This window comes from Ambystoma mexicanum, chromosome 2p, assembly GCF_040938575.1.
Source record: "Ambystoma mexicanum isolate Mex_15411 chromosome 2p, UKY_AmexF1_1, whole genome shotgun sequence".
NCBI classification, from domain to species: Eukaryota; Metazoa; Chordata; class Amphibia; order Caudata; family Ambystomatidae; genus Ambystoma; species Ambystoma mexicanum.
Genome location: NC_090923.1, coordinates 198,063,268 through 198,088,887, shown reverse-complemented (window position 1 = coordinate 198,088,887; position 25,620 = coordinate 198,063,268). Strand labels below are relative to the sequence as shown.

At 40.9% G+C, this 25,620-nt stretch overlaps 1 protein-coding gene across 1 annotated transcript in view; it reads left to right on the top strand.

Moving 5' to 3' along the window:
* LOC138566342 (protein SSUH2 homolog) overlaps positions 1-25,620 on the top strand; it is a 274,538-nt gene that overhangs the window by 19,887 nt on the left and 229,031 nt on the right. Inside the window, exons 3-4 of the mRNA XM_069643487.1 lie at positions 7,708-7,818; positions 16,985-17,092. Coding sequence (XP_069499588.1) covers positions 7,708-7,818; positions 16,985-17,092 — 219 coding nt within the window. The remainder of the gene's footprint in view (positions 1-7,707; positions 7,819-16,984; positions 17,093-25,620) is intronic.

Below are 25,620 nucleotides of genomic sequence, written 5' to 3'. Positions count from 1 at the left end.
GAAAGAATCTTAGTGTTACAGTTCAGATCGGCTATCCAATCAAGGGTTCTGCCCTTGTTGTGGGTTGGGTTTGTAATACGGTTCACAACGCCTAGTTCAGTTTTTGTACTCGCTAGTGCTGAGGCTTTAGAATCTTTAGGGTTGTTGAGTCCTAGGTTAAAGTCTCCTAGTAGGATCATTTTTTACCCTGGTTTGACATTATTGGTGAGGAGCTGGTGATCTCTTCATCCAAGGATGATACTGGGCCAGGTGGTCTATATAGGTGATGTATCATCACTGTGGAGTTAGCAGTAAGAGGTAGTTTCAATGTGAGGAGTTTGCCTAATGTGAATGTTTGGTGGTTACTGAATTCTCTTACGCCCAATTGTTTTTTTCGCTATGAGTGCCACTCTGCCTCCACTACCATTGTACCTCTCTGTTCTGAGGATCGTGTAATCCTTTGGTATGGCCAAGGAGAGGGCCGGGCCAGCTGCAGCATGAAGCCAGGTTTCAGATATGGCTAGGATATCTAGATTGTTAGTCAGGATGAGATCAGCGATGTCAAGCGCATGTGCTGAGAGAGATCTTGCATTAATCAGAGCCCCCTTAATAAGAGGTGGCTCTAGTTTGGAGGTATCAATGTTAGTGTGGGCAGGAATCAGTGTATGGTGGAGTTCAGAATTGTGTTGAGTAGATGGAGTGGGCTCTTTTGGTAGAGGGTATAAACCATGAGTTGGGCATCGATGAATATGTCCACACTGCTTGCTAGCAGCAGAAGTATTAGTTGTGCTGTTGGAAGGATCGAGGGTGGTTGGTATTCTATTATCATTAATGGATGAGCGTTTAGTAGAGTTCTTAAGGGTCCTATGGGCATTTTTGTTAGCTTTTTTTTGTTTGGGAATGTAATCAATGTTGAAGGCATAGTGCCTTGTGATCTTAGTCTAGCATTTCTCATGTCGGCCGACATGGTATGTTGGAGTTAACCTGGTGGCAAATTTCAATATCCATTGGGTAGGTGTAAGTAGCGAGTTCTCTAAGGAACTTGTCTTTCAGAGAAGTTATAGTACCATTCTTGACCCAAAGGGGTGGTAGGGAATTAGTAGGCTGTATCTCTCCAGCAGGGGGAGATGATCCAGACATACTTGGGGTAGTACACAGGCTAATAGGGCAGCCTGGGCTTGGAAGGACATGCCTATACAGTTAGTGCTTCAGGTGTCAGTAGCTAAAGTGTTAGTCTCTCAGTGGCTAGTGTGTCAGTTAAAAAGCATGGATATTGATGAGATCTTGGTGAGTATAGCAAGAGTATTCAAGGTGGTACTGTCTTACGCATCAACAACATAGACATGCCTCTGGAAACTGTTATGAAATACAACATCAGCCTGGTAATACTGTTAGATTTGTCCATGAATATGCATAGTAGATACTAGAGGGAATCAGCTTATAAGCGAATGTGCAAGAACCAGATGCAGTGAGTCTAACAATACAAGTACAAAGTGCTGTAGGTACGCTGACTGACAATACACATTTAATTGTGTGGCAAGGTAGCACATTCCGTGATCATTAATAACTCTCAGACGTTATAGTATGTGCTATAAGACAGATACAAGTCTAAATGCAGTGGCTGGTAGTGTCTTACCTTGTGTAAGGCGAGTGCGCTATGTGCCGATCCAGCTAGACCGGAACGTATTCATAGTCTGTAGGGTCCATTGGCCGGTATGTGGAGATTCAGTTGGTAGATAAGTAGCACATTTCTGCAACAGATGTTATTCAGAGTAAAGAGGTGTGCTGCCGCACTTCCAGCACGGACAGGGACAGACAGGGGGCTTTTTCAGTGGGTCTGCAGAGTGGGGGCCAGCTTACGCCTTACGGCGGACTTGATTGGTTTAAGTAACACCTGTTGCTATGCAACAAAATGTATGCCGCTGTAGTGCCGGCCATTTTAGAATGTTGGAGAGAGCACAATATAGCGCAGATCACACTCCACTGCTCCGCTGCTCCGCGTGTATCGGGCAACGAGGTATTTAACATGCCATGCAGGCTGATGATGTCTGAGGTGCAGGGAATGATTTTCAAATGCACCCAAAAAACGCAAACGGTGCTGATGCTCCTTCTCGTGCTCCGGGTGAGCGGAGGGCTTCAGCTGGGCTGGCTGAAGCTTCTCCTGCAGCACGTAGTGAGGGGAGAGAGGGATCCTGCCCTCTCTGTTCGATGGGCTCTCAGGGACAGACAGGGGATTTTTTCAGTGGCCTTCGTCATGAGGGCCGGCTTCCGCCTGCCGGCAGACTTGATTGGATTAAGGCACTCCTGTTGCTAGGCAACGCACATAAACAAAATGTAGGCTGCTGTAGTGCCAGCCATTTTAGGATGTTGGAGAGATATAGCGCAGTTCACACGCCACGTTCTCTAAAATTCTCAACATAGTAAAAGGTTTTCAGAGAAGGTATGGGGTTTGACAAATTGAGTAGCGCTGTAGACAGTGCATGCCAATCTACTTCTCACTCCCTCAGTCTCACTCTCTATCACCATCTTTCTCTCACTCGATCTCCCTATACTTCTCTCTCTCTCAGTCCCTCTCTAAGTGTGCTCTATTTCACCCTATATCAGTGTGTGTCTCTATCGATGCATCACTCTCCGTTTATTTCTCACATTTTCAATTGCATGGTTGCTAGAGCCACCCAGCCATTGTTGACAGCAGCATAACCAGAGAAAAAGAACAGATATCGTGAATGAGAGAGCTATTTTCTTATTGTTAAAAAAAGACTGAGAGAAAAAGCAACAGACACATGTCCTGAGGAGTGAACTAGAAATTGAAGATATATATAGTCATTCCATTTGTCTGACTGACAGAACATTTCCAGTGTAGGGAGAGTTAAAGGGAATGCAGATTGGCCCTTTCGGAGGTGCTGGGCTTCTGAGGGTCCTTTTAAGGGACCAGAGCATCAAGCTTCAGATTCTAGAGCTATATTTATTATTTCCTATTTTTTCACCTATTAATGTTTGTGTGTATTCTGTCAACTGTGAGGGTTCAGTGGCCAATGACAAAAATAAACATTGTTTTGCTTCTTACAGAAGAAACCTATCATTGAATTCAAACTAAGCCTGCCCTTTTTCCAAGAAGGAAGGCATTTTGAGTGACAAAACGGTGTGTACGCTTGGCAAAAGAAGCCATCAAGCAAAGAAAATTATTTATTCTTACAAAAATGTTAATCTAGCACTTTGGTTTACATTTATACAATGTTTATTTCTAGTTACTACTTCCAGTATATGCTGTAGTTATAATAAGACCTTACACTCCTCTTACTGAGCAAAGTGCATTATCAAAACCTAGAGTAACTATTAAAAGATCTGATCATTCCAGAATTGACAGTCTGGTACACTTCTATTCTATCTTTTATTACTCCCATTAGACAAAAGTGAGAGTAAACCAATAGCAACAATGATTATTCCTTGCTGCTTTGCATAAACTGAAAGAGAATTTTGGGAACATAAACATGACCTCAGAGCTTTGTATCTGAGAAATACATCTATAAGAAAAAGGGTTACATTCTTGAATCACTAAAACATAATACACACTCAATTGCATATTGTTTGATCAAAGTGAATTCGTTTTTTGTATTTTTTGTTTATAATATGGTTTCCCACCATTCTCTCCAACCAAGTCTCATCCAACCTTTACTATTTCCATCCCAGAATATCCCAAGCATATCTATATAAATAAAAAAGGTGTGGTATCCCCTCTACAGAGAACCAACACTGCCAGATAACCTGTTCTCTGCTTGGTTCCCACTTTGGAGGGTCTACTACCACACTTTAGCCTCCTGTATCTTTCACAGAATGGAAGGCCACCTGGGCAGTCCAGCACCAAAATATTAGGTAATTCTCCTCTGATCAAGCCTACCAACAGCAACACCAGCCATGTAATTTGGCCCTGTTGGGTCTCATCAGTGAGGTTTAGCTGTGCCTCTCTAAACACGAGAAGGGGTCCATGCGAGCATTACATTAGGTAACTTATGGTTAAGCCCCAAGTGTTACAAAATTAAAAAAGGTGTTGGAGCACATCTACTGAGAATGATCACGGCGAAATAAACTGTTCTCTGGGTAGGTTCCCCACACAGGAGTTTCTAAAACCACTTTCACAGAGGTGAAATACCCATTAGCATTATCAGTCTGGTCTCACACACGTAGGTGTCCAGCACCGAAATGCTAAGCAATTATTTTCTGAACAAAAGTACCAACACTAACCCCAGATATGTGTTTCAGCCTGGTTGGGCTGCATCAGGTAGGTGAAGCAGTGCTTCTTTAAGCACACTGAGCACCAGTGCACTCACTGAAGTTAGCTCTATGAAGGATATGGAGAGATTAGATGGATGAGGCATATCACAAAACGTATAAAACTCCCCAATATGAGATGCAAGATCCATTCTGCTTTATCTATCATCTCTACTGAAAACAGCACTTATAAGCCCTAGCATCCATGGTGGACTGGGAACCAAAAAATGCACTGGAAATAATTTTCAAAGTGGCCCCATTATACAATATAATAAATGGCCAGATGTATGTTTGTCCGATGTAGTCATGTGCAGTAGAGACTGCCTCCTTTGCCTGTTTGCAACGCTAGCGGGAGCAGTTACCTTAAGAAATAAGCTGTTTCCTTAGGCCATATATAAGCCCAGATGCAGGTTTGTCTGATGCAGTTCTGTCCTTACACACTTTGGGCAGTGTATACAGGCTTTCCAACTAGTATTACATATTTTCAGCAAGCCCAACTATTTTCCTATGAGAACATTTGGAAATAAAATAAGTTACCACACAAAAGAGACCCAGGGTGCAGAGGCCTCCTGGGAAATCTCCAGAGGTCCCTTCAGGCCAGTACACCCCAGCCAGCAACCATCCCCTCATTTCCTCTCTGTTTCCAGCTGACCCATACAGAAGTGGGGACTGCCATGAGAGGTATGTTTTATTTGCTTGTCTGTCCGTAGATACACTCTTTTAAATTATACATTTATGTCTGCCATATTTTTTCTGCAGCACTGGTTATGGCTTTGACAGAGCACTGCAGCTCACAGTACACTGACCCATGCTAGCTTAACCATTTTCGTAAACTTTGCATGCCCAACACATGTATGAGAAATTCTAATTATGCATTAGGCACAATTATGCATAGTGCTTCTCATGTACACTTACAAGTACTCATAGTGGGTGATGGTCCTCCCGTTTGAGTGCAAGCCGCCACCATGCAGTGCGTAGTTTATAGATCACTAAAAGTAGCATTTCATAAACAAAAGTCTTCCAGCATTATTTATTACTTTACATCTATAGCTGTACACAAGTTGGGCAAACATAAACACTTACACTTACACCAATAGTTAGCCAATCCTATCAGCATCATGGAAGGATTATATGAATGTGTCCAATCGAAAATCCTATAACATTTCCCAAAATGAGAGGCAGAGCCCCATCTTCCTTATTTTATGTCTCTCCTTCTGGGTCTTAGGAACATTGCAAACAACAGTCCTAAGAGCAAGCAACCTCCCAAAAGCGCCGTCATTTTATGGTATGTTTTATTTCTGTTTCTCTTTCATTTGAGATACACACTCTATACAATGTTCTCGCCTGTTTATGTGCAGTACTTGTTAAATCTTTGAATCTTTGTAAGAACGCAGCATCCCAGAGTGCACTGACTTGTACTAACCTAACCAAATGTATATTAAAATTTAAGGCAACTCTTGGTCCTCACAGACTCCTAAAAACGTCACTGCTTTCAAGCTCTAAAAAAACGTTGAGCCGTTGTCCAAAATCGGGAATCTGCAAAGCTAAACCTGCCAATGAATCAGTATCGCCTCAGATGATGACTAAAAAGCAAAGTATGATTTGATGCAGTCAAACACTATATTAACCCACAACAGTCATTTTCAACTCTGGCAAATTCAATAATATCAATTGCATATGTATTAACAACATTACGTATGTAATAGATCAAACTTGATGATCATTAATTAGACGAATCACACAGCTCCTATTGTATCCCTATATCAAACACATTCAAACACTAAGCAATATATCCTTAAAAACATCCTAGATTCCCCCAAAGTATTCTCCAATGTGGATAACTTTCCGTACATTTCTTTCATCAAATTCCCTACCGCTGCCTCTCTCCTCTTCCTGACTTCTATTGACCTTGCCCTACTTCTTCACCAACAGACAATACCGTGCCACACATTGCATCAGGTAGATTAAACCAATTATTCCCAAAGTTAACTTTGGAGTCCTCCAATGTTTCATTGCTTTCCCAATGGTGTTTAAGTTATATATGGGAACTATCTGTGTCGTTTGGTCGAAGCAAAATATTTCCCTGCATCATTATGCCAATGACAACACAGGTCAAGCTGGAGGTGTCACCCATCAGGAGTATACACCCCAACAGAACTTGTCTAGGCAGCATCCAGACCTGGATGTTCTAATTTATTTCAATCTGGACCCAACTGAGTTCAACTTTCTATACGTAGGCAACCAGAAGCCCTAAATAAAGGCTTTGCTAGGGAACACGCTACTAACTGGGTCAGCCAGCCCTCCACTCTATTGCCAAGTCTCTTTGCTTTTGCATATACCCCAACCTTTCCTTAAATGAAATGGTAAATAAACATAATCATACACATCTTGATACCAACTCAGACTCTTTAACTGGATGAAATACTGTCTTCCCCCATCAAAGTACACTCAACTGTGCAATCTCTCTTACTCTCCCATGTCGACAGGCAGTTTAAGCTCACTAGCCTCCTTGGCTCAAGTCTTGCGCTGGAAAGGGTGTTTACCATGCTGAAGTGGACATGCCTTAAGGTTAACACATAAATTGCACACGCAAAGATTAATATGTTTTTTTCTGTACATCTGATTGTAAGTCAGTCAGCATGGTCTACAGCCGTACATACAATGAAACTGGACTAACTGTTTGAGCATCACTTCCTCTCTCGATTACCACTTCCAACAAGCTGAAGCTGCATGACCTAGAGGCTAGCAAAGAGAGACAAGGATATTTAGAGTAATTTCTCCCTTTACCTGTGATGCGTTCGCATATTTCGGGTTTTTAGGAATTAGGTGAAAACCATCTCTCCACCTGCCATTTCCATCCCTTCCCTACAATTATTGACCTTCTGCCATCATCTTATTGTACAACGTATAGTGACAAATAAGGCATGTGCTATCATACTTTGAATATACAATGACAGTTCCCAATTCCTGATGGAGAGGAGTGCTCTACCCCAACCTGTGTTGCTGCTCTTCTTAGATTGCTTTGAATCTTCTATAGCGCATATATGATCTTTTGGGGTTTACTGCTGCAGAGGCCTGAATGATAACAATCCATGTGCATGCTTTCCAGTCCTCAGAGTAGAACTTGACATTTTTGGAATAATGTACATGTCAAGATGCTGCAGGCAAGTGTAAGGTGAAAGCAGGAGGGCCTTTTTCAAGCTCCTATGATAATGTACCCTCCTTTATCACTGTTTTGTACCATTACTTTGTTGATAATATTTGCAATATTGGTATACTATTATACAACATTTGACTGTAGATATGTGTTCCTCCTTCTTTTTGGAGAGGAGTAGAACAAAAACAAAGATTAACGCATTGTCTACATGGGAATATTGAGGCTTTGTGTGGTTACAGTTTACATTGATCTCACACTACTACCTGTGTCCCTGTTTACTTACTCTTGTTCTTTCCTTGTAGGAGTGCCTGCAGCTACCTCTATGCCAAATGGGGAGCTTGCTGGCTCTACCACCACCTATGGTTTCACAAACGACACGTACATAAATGATGAAAAAATGGCAGGAGAGAACCGTAAGTAAAAATCACACACAGTCTTTTTACAAGGTCGTAAATAATATAAAGAAAAGTGTGTTGAAACTATATCAAAGCTAACAGGATATTTAATAGATTTGCTTATGGAGGGATTATATGAATGAGTCTGATCGAAAAACCTATAACATTCCTCAAGATGAGATGCAGTGCTCCATCTTTCTTATTTACAGACTCTTTGGGTCTCCTTGTGGGTTTTAGGAACACTGGATATAACAGTCCTAAGACCCAGCAACCTTCCACAAGTGCCACTATCTTACTCTAGCTGTACCATACTGACTTTGGACACTACTGCCAGTGGTATATTTTATTTCTGTTTCTTTGTCATTGGAGATTCACACTCTATATAATGTTCTCGCCTGTTTATCTTTAGTACGTGTTAAATCTTTGAATATTTGTCATAATGCTGCAACCTAGATTGCTCTGACTTGTGCTAACATAACCAATTGTATATTAAACTTGAGACAACTCTTGCTCCTCATAGACTACTGAAAACCTCACTGCTTTCAAACTCTGAAAACTGTGAGCCCAGTTCCAAAACTCAGAATCTGCAAAACAAAACCTGTCAATGTATCAGTATCATCTCAGATGCTGACAAGAAAGCAAAGGCTGATTTGATACAGTCAATCACTATATTAACCCAAACCCACAACATGTTCAACTCTGACAAATTCAATAATATCTATTGCATCTGCATTTACTAAATAAGCGCATATCATTTTTATTTTTATATTTGTTGTGTTTAGTTTGTTTAACAAACTCTTACAACAATACAATTTTCATTTACCAATTTTCAAAAAACTTAGTACTTTACATATGTACATTTAAAAATGAAAATTATGGTGGCAATAGTTACAAATGCTCACCTCTTTTCATATTCTTTCTATTTCACAGAAATAATGAACACTAATAACATTGTCAAAGTTCAATTTGTCATTATATGGGTATAGTCTACTAAAAAAATGTGAGCAATATACCCGTGTATAGTACATTATTGGCACCATTCAATTAAAAATCAAATGTTAGCCCCACATATGCAGCAATACTTTTTCAGTGAACACAGCTTGGTTTACAATAGTAACCAGAGCCCAACATCCTCTTATCATTGCCATACCAACTATTTGGAAATTTCCTAATGTCTATGCTATACAAAATGGTGTTTGTTTAATTATTTTTGGCTTCTTCTGCATCTACCAAGTTTGTTGATCGAGCGCTTCTAATGGGAATATACCCTACTAGATTATATAAATCCGTTATTCCCCCCTTTTGCACTTCATTGATTATAAGGCATACAAATAACAAGAATTTACCACAATGGCTAGCCACACACAGATAGCTTTTGCTGTAATTCTACATTGATTATGTGCAGTAATCGTAGTAATGCTAAAACCAGTGTAACATTTGACCCCCACATACAGCAAATCCACCACCATTATCTACCGCACAGCGTGGAACTGACATTTGCCTCCCCAAAAATAGCTCTCAATATGTTTCAAAGTATCCAGAGTACACTGTAAGATGTTGTAATGATTCTTTCATAGTAGTATTAAGACAAAACCAAAATGTACCAGAGTTCACCCCACTAGGTTCTTTACACCAAGATTGCATTTTTTCATTAGTGGCAAACTGATTTAGTTTGAAACGTAAATACATATCATGTGCTATTTTGCCTGAGAATTGGACCAGATATCTCAATCTTGGTGTGCGTTTAGTAGGAAAGTGAGCGATTTCAGTGTACTGTTTGTACTTTGATATAGACTCAATTGTAACCGTCCAGTCACATTCGAAAAGCTTTTATTTACATATATGGGGCACAGTCAAAGTTCACCAATCGTCACATTAATAGTGTCTAGCAGAGCTAACATTTCGTCATGGTATCTCTTAATAGATTTAGGATGATTCGCTGCTATCAAACCGGTGATATTCTCATACAGAGAATTCTGCGGTGGATCTAGAATTTTTCAGAAGTTGTTAAGACGCCTCCAATTGAGGCGAGCTGCGAGAGGTAACTAATTTGGACCACAGCAAAGAGTGAATTACTGTATCAAAGGCTGCTGTTAAATCCAAAGATGCCATATAGATCGGGCCACATTCACCATTTCTCGATTCTGCCAGAAGATGCGCTAAAATAGTAGCGTTCAGGGGGGTTCCCATTGAGCGACAAAAACTCACTTGAAATCGTGAAAGCATATTTGTTCGTTTCATGTGTGATTCTAATTAATTGAGAATAAGTATCGACAACAGATTCTCTGATGCGTCTAATAAAGCAATATCTTGATAGCTCGCTGGGTCTTCACGTCCATCCTTTTTCCATATAGGGACCACAATCGCGATGTTCGATTACGTAGGTATCCTGTGTGTTCTACAGATATTATCAAATTTTATTTTACACACATGGGCCCAAAAACCAGGGTCCTGTTTCATAACACAACAGGAATACTGTCTGGACCTGCAGCTTTCGAGTAATTCAACTTTAATATTGCCCATTCTATATCTTTTGCCGACCAAGGGCAGGACAGAGATACAGCAGGGATGAAATAACAAGAAGCCTTATTACAGAATCTGGCGGGAAGTTGGTATATATCTAATAAGAAGGTTGTCCATATAGATGCAGATATAGGCGATTCCAGCCCGTCTGTCTTTTTATGCAAGCCAAATCGCAGCATGGCCCATATAGATCTCCTATTGTTTGTACAAAGAAAGGAGACCATCTTTTGGTTGTCTTGTATTTTGAGGTGGTGTTTTATACTGCGACATTTGTTGGTATATGTATTACAGATCTTTCTTTTCAAGATCATGTGTTCGGCAATTGTTAGGCAGGACTTCCCTAATCTGCTAATCTGTCTATTTTTAAGACATTTTAGTCTGTAGATCTCAACGTTACGGCATGGGCGGTTGTTATTTGCCACAGTTCGACTAGACCTGCCTAATCAGAGCAATTTAGCCGCTATCAACTCGGTGTAATATTTCTCAATGTTAATTATGTCGCTATATGCATAGGGTAATATATCCGACCAATTGTCTGCTTTTTTGATGATATTATTTAATTTTTGACATAAGTTATCGTTCCATCTTATTGATAAGGAAGTATGATCAACCTCTACACATGAAAGCACAGGGTTATTCGGAAGTATGGATCCATTCACCCTAATTGTTGTGCCAATAATTACATGATCCCCAAACTGGACATCTAGGGTGAATATATGGGCCACCAATAGAGCAAGAGTGTGTGAGACGGCTAAATAGTCAATTCTGGAGTTTTGCTTATTCCGCCGCCAGGTATATGGCAAAGCCCCGTAGCCAAACTCTTGGATGTAGATGTCCCAACTTTCCAAAAAACATCTCCATCTTTCACCATTAGATTGTGCCTGAAGTTGATGGACGGATACTTCGATTATTGCCAACATATCCAATGCAACATGCATTAAAGTCCCCTCCAATGATAATAAAGTATTCGGGGTGGCGGGAATATATAACTTCCAGAAGTGAATTCAGCTGAGTAAATATTGCATCCAAAGGCTGTTTCATGGGATTCCAATATAGAGCAATTACAAAAAATGGGGCAGTAGATTCAGCCATGAAAGAGAATTCAATAACTAATATGTTGTCCATATCTTGTACCAACTCTGATCTAATATTTAGAGTATTATTGATACAAATTGCAAATCCTCCATGGGGGCATCCCCCCCTACCAAGCGTAGCCATTGCTACATATGTATAAAACCATTCGCCATGAAAGTATGTAAATTCATAGTTTCCTGTACTATGATTATGGACGTTTGAACATGTGAGGGAAAGTTATGCAGCCATGTATTAAAATGTTTTAACCTGCATGTATTCCAGGATAGAATGGATAGTTCATTCATCCTTTCATGGTTACTATGAGGTATCTGTAATTGGTTTTACTTCATTTAAAGACTTGGCTAGGGGGATCAACCATGACCAATCCTTAATTGCTGCGGTTAGGTTGGCAAGTTGAGAGAGTTCAGATATTTCTCTATCCTTGAGGCCTTCGCTTGTTGAGGGAATTGCTTCATTAGAGGAGTACGTAGGTGGTGGAAATTGTAAAAAGCTTTTCGCTGCCTCCTGGTACTCAAAATGGAAGAGTTCCAGCCCTCACTGTTCAAAATCCATGCTATGTTCACGCAGCATCTTGGTTATTATGAGCAAATGAGTCTTACATACCATTCTATTATTGTTCGTGTTGTGAAGTTCAAGCCATTCAATGTCCTCTGATCTCAGACATCTTAGAGATGGAATGAGATTGAAGATTTGCAATAAGTGCAAACGGTTGAGCCTTTTTTTACCATTTACATCCTCATCACTATGCCATTGTTTTATATTCAGCATTTCCTTGTCACATTCATTGGTTGCAGATGTTGGAGGCTCCATAGGGGGACCTATTCAATTCACCTGTGCACCTATTCCGACAATATTAGGTGGTTGCTTGAGATTTGAGCTTACAATCTTGTTCACTTCAGTTGCATCTGGATGTTCGATCTCTAAATTGGGCATGGCGGGGGGAACAGTCCCGCTTTCCTTCAGTGGAGGAGGAAATACATTTGATTTGCATTTCATGTCATTCTTCATTTTTAAGTTATTTGCTGTAATTTTAGAAGATCCCTTTAATGGAAAAAAGGACAAAAGTTGGGATTGCTTAGATGGTTTAGCTTTGACAATTATTGACGCATCCAGGCAGGGTTGCAATACCATTTTGTTCCCCACATTGCCTATTGATCCTCCAGAATTTTCTAAAGAATCATTGACATTTTTACATTTTTTTTTTTTTTTTTGCATTCTTTGTTTTGTTACCCTCATCCTTCTGGGCTCTACCATACCTGTTTTCGATATCTGGAGCGCATTTTTGTTTTCTTCATCTAGCTGATCTAGATCAAATGTGCCCCCTTCAGCAGGACTAATGGCTACCACGTCATCCTTATTGCCGGTTTGTGAAGAGCCAACTGATATCTTTTTACCAATGGCCTTCACCACATGTTTGGGCCGTGAGTTCCTTTTCAGATGACGTGTATGGATACGTTTATGTCTACGAGACATATAAGGACCAGAAGCAAACCCTTTATTTTCAATCAGCGGGAAAGCAGTCTGATTTTGTGCTATGCTACCTATCTCTGCACTTTCGAAATATACTTTTTCCTTTTCAATCAGATCTATGAGAGCAGAGGGGCTATCTATAGATACTCCACTGACAACTTGATTGGTCACTGGGGAATGCGAGGGATAAGTAGAAAAACAATGCGTTACTTTGCATGCTAGTTGTGTTACCACTGATTCAAGCATGTCTAATTTTGTGTTAATTGTGTCCATATCCATTGGCACCTTACAATATCCCTCTGCTTGCGTACTTTTGGTTAACATCAGTGTTTTATCCAAGACTTTGGCATATGATCTCGAAGAGACAACATATGGTTTCTCAGATAGATTAGGTTGCGCAGTTCTAGAGTGAAGTATGATTTCTTGTGTTGGTGTGGACTGGGAATTAACAGGAATCCCTCTGTCTGGTGCAATTTGAGACATCTTGGTAGGGTTAACTTTACCATTACCTATCAGGTAACCCTCAAGTTTGCTTATTTTCATGAGAGTTTCGTTGGTTGTCTGTTTCAGTTCTCTAATTTCCAGATGTGTCAGTTTGTGCCCTCTATCTAGTAAATTCAAAATCCTTGTCAGTACAGGGAATGTATGTTCTGCCATTTCAAAATCATTTAATGCATGTGACACGCCCAGAGATGTAATTTGCGATGCTTCATGGGCTGCCAATGATATCTGCTTTAAATCCACTGGGCTGGAGCAGGCTCTAACTCCTTCTCATGAGGTTTGATTTGCCTCCAAATTTTGCTAATCATTACTGGTAGAGTAATTAGATATAATAGGTGGAGCTAGGGTGAGGGCAAAAGGTCCCACCAACGGAATATGAGAAATATCCGCGTCTACTGCGCGAGCACCAAAAAGGTACACTTCCTCAATACCACCATGTCCGGGATTAGCAGGAGTTGATGTTCCCAAGCACATACAGACACGTTTTCCCAATTCAGCCATTATGATAGGTGGCAACATTGAATCCTCTGTAGTACCCTGATTAAAGAGATCCCGAGGTGGAATGGTGGGTTGAATGGGGTTTTGGTCTTCACGCATGCTAAGAAAGCTACGCTGGACTGAACGTTATCCATCGTACATCTCTTTCAGGGGAAAAGAGGCTGTTCCCTGTATGTACCTACTTGGTGTAGATACCGTGGTATGTACGTTCATTGCCTCACCTTCAAGCACAGTGGGCACAGAATCACTCGTATTCGTTATTGCAATATTTGCTTGCATAAATACCGGACTGCCATATTCATTATCTTCGTTCCTGGGGACATGCAGAGTTAAGGCCTCAGTATCTTTTACAGGTTTTGGTATTATTTTACATACCTTGCCACTTATTTACCCACTGGCCATAGTTCACCACAATCACAAATAAGTATATGGGACAGATCGGTAAATTATTACCTCTACTACAATACCCGGGACAGTACCTTTAAATCTAGTTAGTGTAAACAGTACTCAATCTAAGCTTTCTATCAAATATATCAAATATTAGGAAACACATACAAGAACTCCAATATAAATTTGAGATTCAAAAGCAACAAGAATATGCAGTGATCAATTAATCACAATTACTTGCCAATATGCCACCACGCCACCCGGACCAGCCGAACAGCCCAAACAGCACTTCCAGGCACTTCCGGAGTGCGCGCAAGGATGCGCGTACTCGTGCCGTTATATGGGCTGTCTGGAAAGGCAGGTGGTGGGCGGGGCAGCGCATCACTGAAACACTGCAGAAAAAATGAGAAGAAAAAAAGGATTACGCTACGTGTGCGCGAGTCAGCGCAAGTCTTTAGAAAAGTCTTTTATGGACTCAGCGCGAGTCGAGTCATAAAAGAATATCCAGATTTTAAAATGATAATTACTTAAATGTTTAACAGGAGTCCTCTCGTGTTGTGATGTGGCAGAAGATTCCTCTTAAGGACGCCCGTCGAAACTCGGCAAGGGAGGCAGAAGAATCACAATCTGCAGCCCGTCCAGCCCAAACAGCACTTCCAGGCACCTGTGCGGGAGTGCGTACCGGTGCCCTTATATGGGCTGTCGGGAAAGGCAGGGGTTGGACGGGGTAGCGCGTCACTGAAACATTGAATGTTTAACAGGAGTCCTCTCGTGTTGCGGCGTGGCAGAAGCTTCCTCTTAAGGACGCCCGTCGAAACTCGGCAAGAGAGGCAGAAGAATCACAACCTGCAGCCCATCTAGTCCAAACAGCATTACCAGGCACTTCCGGGGTGCGTGCCTTACTAGGTGGGGCGCACGCCTTAATAGGCGCATATAATACAGCAACCTTGATCATCATTAATTAGATGAACCACAGAGCTCCTATTGTACCCCTATATCAAACACATTCAAACACTAATGATTGATTCCTTAAAAAGCAGCCTAGAATCCCTCAAAATAATCTCCAATGTGGATAACTTCCCATACATTTCTCCAATCAAATTCCCTACCGCTGCCTATTTCCTCTTCCTGACTTCTATTGACCTTGCCCTACTTCTTCACCAACCAACAATACTCTGCCGCAGTTTGCATCATGTAGATTAAACCAATTATTCTCAAATTTAACTTTGGAGTCCTCAAATGTTTTATTTTTTTCCCAGTGATACTTAAGTTATACATGTGAACTATGTGTGTCTTTCTGTCGAAGCAAAATATTGCCCTTCATCATTATGCCAATGACAACACAGGTCAGGCTGGAGGTCTCATCCATCAGGAGCATACACCCCAACAGAACTTGTCTAGGCAGCATCCAAATTTATATGCTCTAATTTATTTCAATCTGGACCCAACTGAGTTCAGCTTTCTAAACGTAGGCAACCAGAAGCCCTAAATAAAAGCTTTGCTGGCAAACATGCTGCTACCTAGGTCACTCAACCCTACACTCTAGTGCCAAGTCTCTTTGTTTCTGCATAGACCCCAACCATCCCTTAATAAACATAATCATACACATCTTGATACCAACTCACACTCCTTAACTGGATGAAATACTGTCTTCCCCTATCAACGTACACAGAACTGTGCAAGCTCTCTTACTCTCCCATATCGACAGGCAGTTTGAGCTCACTAGCCTCCCTGACTCAAGTCTTGCACTGTAAAGGGTGTTTACCATGCTAAAGTGGGCATGCTTTAAGGGTGAAACTGCACACGTTTAGATTCATATTGTTTTTTTCTGTACATCTAGGACATAACTGTACATCTGTATTGAAGTTACTCAACATCGTCTACCGTTGTACATACAATGAAACAGGACTATCTGGTTGAGCATCACATCCTCTCTTGATTACCACTTCCAACAAGCTGAAGCTGCAGGACCTAGAGGCTAGCAAAGAGAGACAATTCCTTCCCCTTGCACACCCCAAACTTTTGGAGAAATCTCTCCCTTTACCTGAGACGCTTTACCATATTTCAGGTTTTTAAGAATGAGATGAAAACCATCTCTCCACCTTCCATTTCCATATCATCCCTACAATTTTTTGACCTTTTCCCATCATCTTATAGTACAACGTATAGTGACAAATAAGGCATCTGCTATGATACATTGAAGGAATGACAGTTCCCAATTCCTAATGGAGAGGAGTGAGATTCTCCAACCTGTATTGACCCTGTACTTGGATTCCTTCCTTTGAATCCTCTATAGAAAATATATAATCGTTTGGGGTTTACTGCTGCACAGGCCTAAAAGATAACAATCCATGTGCATGCTTTTCAGTCCTCAGAGTGGCATGTTTGGCATACAGCGCATGTCAGTAGGGCCTTTTTCCTGGCTTTTATGATAATGTACCCTGCTTTATCTCTGTTTTGTACCATTACTTTGTTAATCATATTATCAATTTGTGTATACTATTATACACCTATGACTGTAAATCTGGGTCCCTCTTACTTTTTGCTGAGGTCTATATTCATGTACTTTTTTTCACATAACGTCTTACCAAATGGAAGTTGAAAAAATACAAAGATTAACAAATCGTGAGGCTTGTTGTGTATACAGTTGACATTGAGCTCACACTAATACATGTGCCAGTGTTTACTTATCCTTGTTATTTGCTTGTAGGAGTGCCTGCAGCTACTTCTATGCCAAATGGGGAGGTTGCTGGCTCTGCCACCACTTATGGTTTCTCAAGCCACACTTACATAAATGAGGCAATGGCAGGTGAGAACAGTAAGTGAAAATCACAGACTATCTTTTTACTAGAATGTAAATGATATAAAGAAAGGTGTGTTGAAACCATGTTTGGGAGTGTAGATTGGTAATTGGTGTATCGTACAAGCTAACAGGACATTTAATGATGGCATTGTAGATTTGTTTTCAGTAACTCCTATGTGTGTCATGTAAACATAAAGTTGGAAAAAGGAACTACATGGTACCAATCGTTAGTTTACAATTCAATATTTGCATTTTGTGGTATTGGTCAGAATATTGAAACTTGTTCCATTAGACAACCTGAGTAAAAACAAAATAAATATCTCTGAATACTCGTCACCATTACCAGCACCAGTAACTTTGTTGTATTGGCCACAGCACTCATATTCAATATTAAATATATAAACATAAAAATCAAATGTAAACATTTCAATAATGTTTCCTGAAAACGGCAACTAAAGGGGTAATTGTACACACAGTGGTGTGCAAAGATAAGGTATAGAAGCAAGGGGTTAGACAATTACTACTTACTTTTATAATCCAGGCCATTTTAGTTCCATTTGAAGGCAGAGATGTATCAAAAAATCGAATTAACATTTATGCCATGCTTTCATTTTCTGACGTCAAAAAGAATGTGGTTTAACGCTAGCATGAGATATTCAGGCAGGTGTTAACCTAATGGATTCATATGAAATCCGACAGGACCTGATAAAAGAGGGCATATTCCATAGGAATCTATTGTAGGTGATGTTTGTAAAGCATAATATACAGGCTGCACTTACATTTTTACAAAATGGAGAGTAAAAGTGAAGTGTAAAAACGATTTTTCCTGGTTTTACTTTGCACACTTTTCAACTCAGTTTTGTAAATGTTTCAAATTGCATGCAGGGGCTACAACAGCATGTAAGTGCTAACGCTATTAAAAATTAGTGTAAAATGATCCCTAATGTACCACGCAGCAAGATCTTGCCTGAATCGTTATCTGTCCCTGCGTCCTTCCCTCACTATAGTGTCACTGTGCTGACTTCTAAAAAGCCTTTCTTAAACATCATCGACTTAAATACGTAATTATGATTACTTGTTCATTGTGTAGGCATTTCATTTGTTTAAGAGATGTATGCAAGTTCATTGAAAAAGAGGGTTGAACAGTTGTCCACATACTCGGACCAAGATGTAACAAGCCTAATTGTTGTTAAAAAAGGTAAATTGACAATTGAAGAGTTTTACATTGTTAGCATGCTTGTCAAATTACAAACAACTCAAGGGAAATTTAAGAGACTGTTAAGGCATTCAATAAAATGTTCTTATGATTATTCAGAAAATCCACACTTCAAACATAGGTTTAGGAAGATAAAAATATGTTTAAATAGTTTTCATTGGAGGATACTATGTAGAGCATTGCTTTAGAAGCGTTAAAACGTGAAGGTTGGTTTCAAATGTTAAAATTGTTTCTATGACGTTTAGTAAAACAAGTTAGACATTTGTGGTTTGTAGAAGTGGGACTTTATTGACTGCTGAACTTCTTTTATTTAATAAATAATTATTTCATTTTCTTAAAATGCCTACATGCATCTTAGATCTTACTACACCATACTCAATGGTCTAAAACAACCATTCACAAATTTGGAAAATTGGTTGAACTTATTTTGATCTATAATTTAACTTTATATTGTTCATTTAAAAATATCAACAAATTTACAAACCAGATTTACCTGTTGAGAATGTAGAACAAGGTTAAAACGTAGAACAGTTTAAACTTAATAAACTCCAAAAAACCTTCCAGTCTTCATAAATGAGCTCCACAACATTTAAAATAATTCCCTATTTTATTGAGCGGACAACATATAAAGGGCCGTTGGTGTCATAATGCATTTTATCTGAAATATTCATCAAAGAAAATTATAAACCAGATATCCTTTTCTTTTATGTACATTTAATGCAACACTGCTTGCTGCACAGTTGTTCGGTCATTTTTAAACTCTTTAACCAAATAGTTATAACTAGAAATGTTGAAAACGAACAATCTACTCAAAAAGAATTTCTTTCCTTAAATTAGCATTGCAATTTAAATGCTGGTAAATCTTTAAAAAAGATAACTAACTTAACTACTTGTATAATGAAGCCAAGACCAATGTATGTGCCTGATTCTAAAAACAACATGCTATCCACCAACACAGTTTACAAATACATTAAGATAGCTGTAGAAGAAAATGCAGTGTAAAGGATGTGTTTAAAGCATTCTGAAAAGGCAATACGTCTGAAATAGTGATTAGAACATGGAGGTTTGGAAAATGTTGATTTTAAGGTAAGGCATGACCTCCCTTCCAAGAGATTTACATCTAGCGTCAATGGATTCTTCACTGATAAAAGGTTGTCCTGTAAGGTATTCTGGTTGTTGTCAGATATATTGTTTGACTAGTACAGCAAGCTTCAAACAGCTAAGTGAAACACTTATGCCAATCATTGAAAGCAGAAAAGAGTAGCTAATGTGATTGTGACAAAATGACAACTGCTCTGCAGGATTACAGGGCTAAACTGCCTACTCACCCCATAATAGTATAGCAGTGATCCAATCATAAAGGTAAAACAGACACATCCCGATGGGTATACCTCTGTTGCCTTTTGTGGTAATGTAGGTTGTACTTTCAGGAGGGTGTGAAGTGATAACAACTCATACATAAATATTGCAAAGTCTCCAAAATAAAAGAATGGCCAATCAATGGTCTTTAAAAAATATATACACTTTTATGTAGCAACACAAAATGCAAAAAACTATTTAGAATGAACAAGGAAAACACACCAACACGAAGTAACAGAAATGATGCAGATAGTAATGTATGGCACTCTGGGTACTTAACCAGGTGTGTTCAGGCTGAAAACTGCAGCAGTGTCAAATTTCAAAAAGGATCTCTTGAACAATAATCTTAACAATGGGGTTTGCAAGGCACTCGGTCCCAGAAAGGGTGACAGCAGGAAGGGCCTTGCAACAGTACCTTATTATTTTCTTGGCAGGCTTGACAGCATAGTGCAAGACCTTTAGGCACTTTTTGGTGGTCGAACTAGATTTGAGATTAATTGATTCAGGTTGACCCAGCAGTGATTCAGCTTTGAGAAGGGGTATGTACAGTTTCAGTTGGCACTTGAGACAATGCAGTTTGGTTGGGTCCAACAGGGATAGGTTAATTTTCAAGTTGGGTTGAGACAAGGGTTCCCCTAAATCGGCATGTCAAATTATAATTTCCAGCGATACAAGTCAGTGATGCAGTCTCGTTGAGAAGAGATCCTGTTGGATCAAAGTAATTCTCAAAATGCAGCACTTGTGTGCCTGCCTAGCAGTGAGCTGGCATTCGAGTTAGGGCTGCAGAGAGTGCTACTGGTGTTAGATGGTGTTGTGCTGGTTTGAAGATGCAGTCAGAGGTTTTAAGATGCAAAAGTGTGCAAAAAGCAATACCGCAGGTTCTCTGATGGCTTGTGCACCAAGTATGGTAGAATCAGCTTAAAGGCAGCTCGAAGCAGCAAAACAGGATTCCAGGCAGCATTAGATTCTCAGGTTTCTCTGAGTCCAAGTCCAAGGGCTCTAGGGCAAGGTGAGTCCTTTTTGCTCTGCACACCCAGCACATGTAGTTTGGCTGTCATGAGTGTCGGGCCTTGGTCCACAACAGTTAACCCCCAATGTTCTCTTCTGCCTTTATACCTGGAATGGATTGTACTCCCGATATATGTCCAGAGAACTATTCCTTTTTTCTAGAAAGTCCAATGAGGAATCAAGGAAGGAAGGGGAAACCCCTTCTTATCAAGACAACATTTTGCAGGGCACGGCCCAAAACAAGCATGTTGCGAAGGGTTCAACCTGTTGGTGTAACAAGTGGGCCAAGCCTTCTGACATTCGACTCAGTGGCTTTTCGTTCCTCAAATGAAGGGGACAAAAGGACAGAGCCCCAACAGACACCAAGATGGTGAAACCCTTTCCAAGGTCTACCTTCACTCTGTGGCTGCTCTAATACCTCTCTTTTACCATGCATGCTGACTTCAGAGGCACTCTGTTGTGCATCTTCCTGGTGTGAGGCTGGCTTTTGTTATGTGAGTGACCCTCAGTAAGAATTTCTGGTGAGTGTGCCTGTGCCCTAAGGGGAGGTGTTACCCCTCATCCCAGTGAATCAAAGTAATGCAGTATACTGGTGTTTGTCTCATTTGGAGCACAGGAGACAGCCAGACTAGCCATGAATATACATCACCTTGATGGCTCTCCATTGTTTTTTTGTTGTAATTCACTTAGACAAAATTAAATTGTGGGTGTTTTAAAAAAAACAATTAAATAGGGGTACCACTCCTTCCTCCCATTTCACCCTCCTAACCTTGCCATCCACCATTCCCACCCCAAGTCTCCTTACACCTCAATATATCATATATATTCATATATATATGAATCCATCCTGAGCTAGATTTTTATACAAAAAACTGCTCTTTAAAATGGCCATGCGTAACGAAGCACTTATTGACTCGCTATATACCTTATGCACTTTGTGACCTGCTTACAATCTATTAGCACTATGCACATTATTGTAATAAGTTTAGACAATTGTCTTGTCCATTAAGGTCGACATGCCATTTGATTGTAAAAAAACTCCTGCTATTTTAGCAGTGGCATTCAGGTTTTACATCATGGTTTCTTCAGTTTTGGCAAAGGTATATTAGCAGTTCAACATACAAAAAAGTATTTGCAATAGCCGCTACAAAATGGCAACCATGTTTACCAACCTTAAGGTACTGAGTACGGGCAGTAATAAAAACTGAAAAGGGACCACCACAGTTTGTTGAACCATAGAGTTGGGAATTAGTGGGGATATATACACAATGTCTTCGAGCACTCACTTGTACGTGAACAAGCAGCAAGCAGGCTGTGAAACGCGTTGTACCGTGTCTTTTTTTTCTATTTTGGCTGATGCCACAATAAAACTGGATTTTGGAAGAAAAACCCATTGTCTTTTGTGCCTAATCAAGGATGAAGTTTTACTCTGGCGAGTATTCCACTGCTCGGAGTGCTATCCTCCTTGGGGAAAAGAAGGAATCATCTTTTTCCCTTTTCTTTTTTTTTTTTGCAATATATATATATAAGGTTATTTTGTTGAAGTGAATTACCAAGAACATAGCTCTCAACTCACCCGCTTTTGGCGGGTGTCACCCGCCTTGTAAACAGGTGAGTCACCCGCCAAGCCTCGTGCACGCCCATTCATTTCAATGGGCCTCTCACCCGCCAAACACAAAATCGGGTGATTTCACCCGCCTTTGCATCGAAAAAGGTTGAGAGCTATGCAAGAAGCAATTCACTTTGATAAAACAGCGGTATATGCACCTTAACATCACTGACCTGGGCTCAGAGCAATATATTTACATGGGCTGACTTTAATAATTGTGTGCTCTTAACAGTCACCATACCATACCCAGGTATATCTTATTTAATAACTTTCAATGCCACCAGACTGATAAGACAACAATTATTATATTTTAGCTCAGATGTGTAAAAATCAAAATGCTATCTCTGACTGCAATGACCTTGGGTCACTGCAACTGTCAGTGATGCACATGTGACTTCTGAACATGCCCTATGCTGCTGGAGAGTGTATGGGAGCGAGGGGTCCTCAGGCCCTCTCGCGTCGTACGCTCCTCAGTACAAGGCTTGGACCTCGTGCCTGCGGTAGTGGGATTGCCCCTTGCCCTTATGTAAAGTTAACCACTGTTGACTGCTGCATAGATGGGACTACTGAGCAAGACACGGGGCATCCATCTTTTGTGCCCCCTTTCGACTCCATCTTGGGCAAACAGGCCTCACTGCGATAGTACAGCAATGCTCAGCTCCCCTTTCCACCGCAGCAGCCAAGGACAGAGACACACACACACAAGGCGCGCAGGCAGCTGGCTGGCCCCCACCCTTGCACTCCCCCTGCGAAGGAAAGCTCTGTGCTTCCATTCTCACGCTGAAGCTGGAGAAAGTTGCAACAATCAATATGCTACAGTTTTCTTCCTCTGAGATCAATGTTCGTCTGAGAACCGGCATGTGTACAAGGATGAGCTAAGCACTTTCTGCTCGATTCGTCCTCATAAACGTGCAAGCCACCCACCCCCATTAGAACAATGTATTGCCATCCTGACCCTGCACCCCCTGTAAGGTATTTCTTTCAAGTGCCAGACCCTCGCCTGTGCTGCGAAACCAACCCAACATACCCACTACTAACCTTAAGCATTCTTACTACTATATATGTTTTTACTTGTACTAATGAGTTTAGTTTGAAACCTAGAAGAGATGTGAAACATAGCCTGATTCTTTTACATGCACAATGAAGGTCAAGGCCTTCAATTAAAGCCACGAATGACCCAATTGTACTGACAATAATCATTGTGTGTAACTTATGTAGAAATGTGACAAGTAGCATAAAATGTTTTAAATAATTTGTTATTTAGTATGTAACATATTAGTTTAGCTTAGGTAGTGACCACAGTGACCGGACCCTGACCTGCATGGAGCACAAGATGTTTGACGTCCATCAGCTACTCAGCCAACCAGGAGGAAGAGATGCTACCCACACCTACAGCACCACACCGTCTGGCCAATCGGGTCCATTTAGTATTTTTTGTTAGTGTTACTTTAACTAATATAAATGATGGCACTGATGTAAATGTGGGAGAGTTTTTTGGGTTATTTCCTAACTGGAGAAATAAACCATCCTTTGAAATCTTGCAGCCGGGTCTCAGTGCCTCCTTCCCCAACAAGGGGCTTTTGTCTGCTATTTTATTTTTTCTCTCACACGTAGTAAGACGGGGAAAGGCACCTACATTTTTGGTGACCCCAACGTGATTTAGAGAGGTGCCTTGAGGCCGGCGCCGCCCTGCAGCGAGATCCAGGGCACCCCCCAGCAGAACCATCGCCTCCGCGGTTGACCAGACTGTGCACACCAAGAAGAAAGGGTCAAGGGTTCCCGGTTGACGAATACCCGATCGAAAAAGCTGCTCGCCAAGGCAGGCCACGGCTTGGTTGGGGGACGGACCTGAGCGAGGTCCGGCCGTGAGCGGCGACCCTCGGAGTACCTGACTGAACACGTGGAGTCCAGGTTGCAAAGACCCCAAAGGAAGGTAAGGGGAAATACGGGAAGAAGGGAATTAGCAACAAAGGGAAGGTAGCCAAGAATGGGGTCTGCGTGAGTGACGGTGAGGCTTTTCTGATATATCCTTTATATAGCCATTAGGTGTTGTAAGAAGTGAGAAGAAGAAGAGAAGTGGTATCCTAGCCCCTAGGGGGTAGAAGGCGGCGCCGCATAGCATTTGTCCCAACCAAGTGCAGAATAGAGATAAAGAGAAAAATAGTAGGGGTCTTGTGTAGGCTCGGAGTAGTTTTTAGAATATTCTTTTTCCGTGGAAGTAAGAAATCTTGAGACATAATAAAGGTGAAAGAGGTGGGGAGTGAATGCGAAATAGTAGGTAGTATAGGGAAGAAGAAAAAACAGGGACAGTAACGGGAATAGGGAAAGAATAAACGCGCGCAGGCAGTGCATGTGTATGTTGCATGATTATATGTTTGTTGGTCTGCTTTTATGTATATGTCTTGTTGAACACGCTAAAGTATTTTAATACAAGTAATTTGTGATTGATATAAGGTAAAGCGGAAGAAATAAACTGTGAGGGGTGATCAGGTAACACCTCTCAGAAAGCTAATGTGACATATGGTAATTGTGAGTATTGATAAAGAACGTATTATTTCCACATATTGTAACTGACATACCTAGTTAGAGGTGGGAAGAGATTTAAAGGTACTAGAATACACAAGAAAGGAAAAGAAACATTGCCATGGGGGGGGGGGGGTAACACCACTGGCACATATTTGCCAGCACCTTCCACTTTATAGCGACAGGATACAGAAGTATCACGATCAATGGATCACTGAGATAAAAGGAGACGGGGTTACACCAATTTGGCCAGAAGGAGGATCATTTGACAAAAGAATGTTGGACCTACTATCAACACATATGCTAGCATGATACAAAGGGAAACAGTTACAGAACCGGAGAGAAGTGTTAGATTTATGGCAAATGTTTGAGGAAGTTTCCCCCACGGCAGAGGTTGGTACAAGCCAAATGACAGAAAAGCAGAAAAACCCTGAAGAAGGGGAATGCTCAACAACTACAACCGAAAACGAAGTAACAAAAATCTATCCCTTAATGACTAGGCCAGCGGTAGGGTTTAGTGAACCCCTGCACATATACCACCCACCACCACTGCCCAGAGCGGGGCAACAGCCCCCGAACCTCCACCATATGACAAAGGAGGCCTGTATGGCCCCACGAGTGTGCCTCCTGTGGACATAGCACATTTAACAGGTGATTTGAACCGTCAGCTAGCACACGCACAAATAGAAATAACACGGTTAAGAGTTTTATGTGACAAAGGGCAAATGCTGCCAGGGGGAGGGGAGGTACCCCCGCTGTCACTGGCAGATCTCACACCCCTGATAGGGGCAGCAAGCAATGCAATCCCAGCAGCCTCGGTATCAGGGC